The following is a 6,150-nucleotide window of genomic DNA, read 5'->3' on the forward strand; positions in this document are numbered from 1 at the left end:
CCCGACCAACTATCTCCTTTTTTTTGTTATTTCAATTTGAATAAAAATTAATCTCGCTTTTAATATTTTTAATAGGGTTAACTGAATCGCCTAGTGAATTTTGGCGAAAGAGGTAAGTAAATCTTATACTCCTTACTACTTTTTGAACTTGTAAGTAAATCATATATTTCTTACTAATATTTTAACTTGTAAGTAGATCTTGCACTCCTTATGACCATGGCTTCTATGCATAAATCTGCTTCTGAAAATATCATGCTTTTCTTAAAATTATGAATTAGCATCTATGTTATGAAAATTGTGCTTTATTACAAAAAATAGTTTCATGAATGATTTGATAAAAAAACTTTGTTATGAAACATGAATGTGATCATGCTATTTAGTATTGTTCATCTATTTAAATGTATGTTTTAAGAAAAATATATAAGCTTTTTAAAAGCTCTCACATAGCTATATATGATCCCTTGCATTGAGAAAATCGATACCCAGAGCTAGCATCCATACGAACACGGGCCCCGCCAATGGGTATAAAGTTGGTATACGAATATAAATCTATGTCGATTACGAAACTAGCCCTATCATGGATATAAAGTGATCATAGCATGAATATTTGTGAGCAATCTTTTGAACTATGATATAGCTAAATGGTAGAAGAACAATTTATGTATTTATTTGCAAAATGAACTTGAAGCTATGTTTATGAAATATGAATAATTTATGCATATATGATTTGCTTTATGACTTATTTTATTATATTGTATTATTAAATGCCTATTTTGAAATATTTGTTATTTTCTTTAAATGATACACTGGCATGAAAAAACTTATGCTTGATCTGGTACAGTAGTAAAATGTTTACTTACTGACCTGGGTCACTCATATACCTCTTTTTATTTTTCTCTCTCTAGAGAAATAGGATCACTAGGGATGAAGGTTGGTCCAGGCTTGGAGTTCGCACTAGCAAACTTAGCGATCTATGTAGCAGAGCGAAATTTTAGTTCTAAAGTTGATTATGAAATTGTAATTAATAATTTTTCTAAATAGTAAGAATTATGAGTTTCGTATTTAAGTTTGGATTTAGACGCTTTAAACCAATATTGGTTTTTATTTAATAACTAGTGAAATTGGATTCCTAATATTTATTTTAATATATTTCAGATGGATTTGAAAGTTAAATATAATGTTGGCTTCGTGTTATCTTGGGTTGTACCTCTCGGTAGCACAACTCTGTCATGCTCCGAATGTAGGGCACGAGAAATCATACTCCGGATCTGGGTCGTGATAGGTATTTTCTTAAATATAGTTGTTTATTTGTTTTTTCCAATGATTATATTTTTATTTTTATTTTTCAATCTTTATTCTTGTGAGCCAAAATTTTCTTATATCAAAATGTAATACCACACAAATGCATGTGGTAATGCATGTGCCTTCCACCTTTCAATAATTTTTGACATGGGATTGAGTTAATAGACCAAAGAGGCCGACTTTTGGTACACTAGGCATATTAGCTAATCTTCACCCATCCGGACGTATAATGTATCAATTTTTTTATGTTTAATACATTCCCATCCAGCGAATTTATATATAACTTATGCTGCATTCATGACACGTAGAATACTGATATGTTGCAGATTCTAGTCCGAGAGAGAACAAAGAGAAAAAAAAGAAAGCCCTGGTCTCTTGCTCAGCAATTTTTTATTTCACCTCCAGCATTTTTTAGTAGTAAGACGGACTCTTGTGGCTATCTCATGTGCAGAAGTACAGCATCAAGAGCAGAAAGAAGAGAGGAAAGCAGCAGCCCCAGCCTCAGAAGAAGGGAGAACCGACCATGGGAAGAGCTCCTTGCTGCGACAAAGCAAACGTGAAAAAAGGCCCATGGTCCCCTGAGGAGGATGCCAAGCTCAAGTCCTACATCGAACATCATGGCACTGGCGGAAATTGGATCGCCCTACCGCAGAAGATCGGTAAGATTTTCCTCTCATGCACGTCCTAACACTCCAGAACAAATCGAATCACTGCCGATCATATTATTGCAAATAATGATAAATTTTGCTGCTGGCAATTAGGCCTTAAGCGATGCGGTAAGAGCTGCCGTCTCCGGTGGCTGAACTATCTCCGGCCAAATATTAAGCATGGCGGGTTCTCTGAGGAAGAAGATCGCATCATATGCAGCCTTTATGTTGCTATTGGGAGCAGGTGATAAACTTAGATACGATCTGCATGCAGTCAGCCATGTGGTATCCAATTCTCAAAATTAATAGCTTTGCTTTCCTTGTGATCAGATGGTCCATAATTGCAGCACAGTTGCCTGGAAGGACTGATAATGATATAAAGAACTACTGGAACACGAAGCTGAAGAAGAAGCTACTGGGAAAGCAGCCCAAGAACCAGCAACAGGCTCGTCGAGTCTGCCATAAGAATCAGGAGACTAAGGAATCGAAAGATGGCAACTCCCTTTGGCCCACGCCGCCTGTTCCCGCGGACCAATTCGACCAGGTGGATCACCATGTTAGCGATGGCCGTGCATCGATCAGAAAGTTTCTGACTACCCTCGGTGGGAGGTTTTCTTGCAATTATGGAGCTGAACATGAGACTCCACTTGCTTCCTTTCTGGGACAGCAGCACTTGTATAGAAGTTCTATGGATTCAATTGAACCTTCAGAACAAGTCAATTCTTTCATCAATGGCTGCTCTCCATCGGGCTACCACCACATACTGCAAGGTCGAAGTGAGATTCCGGTGGAATTTAATGAGATGTTCTGTGGCAACTCGGTAAAATTAGAAGGGTTAGATTGCTTCTTCGGAGTGGGGAACATGGTGGGCGAGAGCAATGGGACCAGTACATCAGGGAGCATGAATTGGAATGAGGTAAGCCCTTTGATCTATCCTCCTGTGGTTACCAGCTATCAAGGGATGCAGCAGCAATATCTTCCTGATGAACTGGTGCACCTCCTTGGGGCACAATGACTGCTGTTGTACGTGAGCCGTGCAAACTTGGTGAAGGTGCTTTGAGAATTTGGCCCAAGTTTGGTGTCTGCTTTTGGTTTGAACCCTCACTAGTGTTTCCTCCCCAATCTTTGGTTTTTAATAAAACACTTAGGAGCACTTGCATTAATTGTGTATTTGTTGGTTTGCTTCCTGTTGGGATCTTCCTCCAGTTCCTGAACAGTTACTTTTGTCATTGACTGAAAAGTTCTCTAACTCAAAGCTTTAATTGTGCCATGAAACTTGGGCCTGTCCTGTTATTATGCTGGGATGTTCCCATGTGCTGAAGGACTCTTGCTTGTCATGATGGGGGGCTTTCACAGAACCTAGTCTACATATTAACGGGCAAAGGCATTGGCTTGTTGTGAAATAATTCATTGTTTTAAAGTTCTTGGAAGCCCAAGTTAGAAGGCTTTGAGGGGAGGTGCTTTGAGAATTTGGCAACACCTTCCTACTCTCTAGCAAGTAGGGCATCCCAAGGAGTCTTGTCTCCTTCATTGGGATCTCCATGTCCACAACCAAAGCAGGATCGCCTGAAATTCCTTATTACTTAAAAATTAAAATAGAGTTTCTCTATTGTTCCATATTTTTTTTCTGGATGTACTATATTCCACATAATGCTTGATACAATTGCTACTTTTCCTTTTTGGAAGTTAGTTTGCTTACTATTTGAGAGTTTTGGTGCTCAAATATGGAAGAATAGCTATATCATTTCACATTTTAATTTGTGTCTTACTTGAAGGGTTCAGTAGTTCTTTGTTTCCATGCTATGTCCCCAAGCTGTTTGCACTTTCAGAAGTAATATGGGATATATGATTATGTGGTGGTCATTTGCAATTTAAGGTTTATATGGCTTTTATTGTAATGATTCTTGTCCTCTATTGGCATATTACGCTCCACTATATTGTTAATATCATGATGGAAATTACTGTCAAGGATGTTTCGCAGGGTGAAGGGATAATAGCAGTCTAGTGTTGAGTAGATTTACATCATGACCTGCCTAAGTCTGACAAGTGGGTCTGTGATCCTTGTAACAAGACCACATGATAATTACATATCATTTACTTATCAAAGCATCATTATAAGCAGTATATTGCAATAAATTGTTAAAATATGAAGCTTTTGTTTCGTCAATAATAATAATAATAATAAAAAAATTGAGTTTGCTGCTAGGAAAATGAGTACTAATTAAAATAATGAGTTGATAGAGGAGTATAAACAAGAATCATCTAAATTCATTGGTTGTCTCGATATTTTAGATGATATATTTTTAGTTTTAGGTCTACAAGCATTGAGTCTCTGAAACAATCTAGTAACCCTTAACAATGACTTGCATAAACTTATTATTTTGAATTTGATATTGTCAATTTGAGTATTATTAATTGTCTTATCTCATCTTTCACAAAAAAACACAATCAATGACAAAAATATAGGTGCTCTACACAACACGAGATAAACACACGACGCACTAAAACTTCGAAATGCTTTTTTATTTTTTGGCTGTTGAAAATGTTTATTTTCTTCATTGCATGAAAAAGATCATAGAGCATACTTGGTTTGCAATCTGATACCCACCTTATATTTGGGTAATATACTAACACCAAAAGATTATGTCTAAATAATGGTTGCTTATGGTTACAATTACCATCGTGTAATTAAAGATTTTAGCAAAATTACAAGCAAATAGAAATCGAATAAGAATAGTTAATGAATATTTCATCAAGTTTAAACAATCTTTTGCATTATATAACATGCAAGATCAACATAACAGTATTGATTTATTATGACCGAGATTTTTTGTATCTCACCATGATATTTTTTAGTAGCATTAAATGTCAATATATTACTTAATTTTTCTTTTCATGAAGAAACTATCACTATATCATATCATCAACGGTTCCCAGATTTCTAACTTCATATTTCCTTATATATCAGATTTTGTATTTTACTCTTCTTTCCAATCTATTTGACGGTTTACGTAAAAATGTTTGTATTGGAAATATTACTGTCTAGAAATTGCTATATCATTATTTTATAATAGTATTATAAAAGAATAATTTACTGCAATAAATTTAGAAGATTTAAAAGAGCTTGCCTAGATCGAGGCGTGTGATATACACTGTCCTAAGAACGTGATTTGCCCCCACGTGTAGATTTGCAGCGATCTCGTCTCCAAGGTACAACAATCCAGCTAAGCCCGATCCTCCTCTAATGAGCACGATTGCTGTGGAGGCTTGACCCGATTGACTCCTTTAAATATCTAAAAAAAAAAAAATAGAAAGTTGAAGAGAGAAAGAACTTTGTTTGTAGAAGAAACTTTCGGGAGACAGATCGAGTACCAGTAAGAGAGGATTGGATAGGATTATTTTTAGATTAATCCTGGAGGAGTCTATTTATAGACTCTATCCGGAAGATCGAAAAAATACGGTGGTTTCGAAGATACGTAATGTTTTGAAAATACCGTACTTTTTGGAAACCAATATTCTCTTTCGAAGAGTCACAATTCTTCTAAAAGAAGAGTCTCACAAAAAGTATTTTAAAGCATTTAAAACAACTAAAGGTTAGGAAATAAAGCTGGTATATTTATTTTTTAAAATGAAATCTTTTTTCTAAGTTAAAACTCCAACAATCCCCTACAAAAGATTTAAATTTAGAAAAATTATAAAGAAGAAAACTTGGGCAACTGATACTATGCAATGGGTGAAGTGTTCTATGGACTTGAACCTCACTTAGTATAGATAGTATCTATCTGAAGGAACTATAGTAGATTATAGCTTGAACTAGGTCATTTGACTCAGATTTCTACTTATTACACACATTGTACGGATCAATTGGGTCTTTATGCGATCAGCGCCATTTAAAAGCCTTGCGGTTAGTACCCTAATTTTTCATGAGAAGTTTATCAGGGTTAGCCCAAACCCCTAGTCACGGCATACACAACACTTCTCATATAGGTAAGTCTTTCAAGGATATTTGTGCTCTAATACCCTGCAAATTTTCTATCTTGGACTCATTAAGAGTATAACTCAACCTTTTGGTATATATCTATCTTGGACTCATTAAGAGTATAACTCAACCTTTTGGTATATATTTTGTCAATGATAAGAGAACTCATCATTAGGATGGAAGGAGGTATACTCCAAAAAATGTGCTTTGATACGATTACTC

The 6,150-nt window shown here is 35.6% G+C and overlaps 1 protein-coding gene across 1 annotated transcript; it reads left to right on the top strand.

Moving 5' to 3' along the window:
- The first annotated feature begins 842 nt into the window (after positions 1–842).
- On the top strand, positions 843–5,269 carry LOC103704311 (uncharacterized). Its single transcript, XM_008787542.6, has 4 exons — positions 843–1,282; positions 1,629–1,961; positions 2,064–2,193; positions 2,280–5,269. Exons 2-4 carry the CDS (start codon positions 1,826–1,828, stop codon positions 2,962–2,964), a joined length of 951 nt encoding a protein of 316 aa, XP_008785764.1. The 5' UTR covers positions 843–1,282; positions 1,629–1,825; the 3' UTR covers positions 2,965–5,269.
- Positions 5,270–6,150: the final 881 nt, after the last annotated feature.

This window comes from Phoenix dactylifera, chromosome 15 (genome assembly GCF_051530095.1).
Source record: "Phoenix dactylifera cultivar Ajwa chromosome 15, Ajwa_hap1_PhDact_Kaust_v1.1, whole genome shotgun sequence".
Taxonomy (NCBI): Eukaryota; Viridiplantae; Streptophyta; class Magnoliopsida; order Arecales; family Arecaceae; genus Phoenix; species Phoenix dactylifera.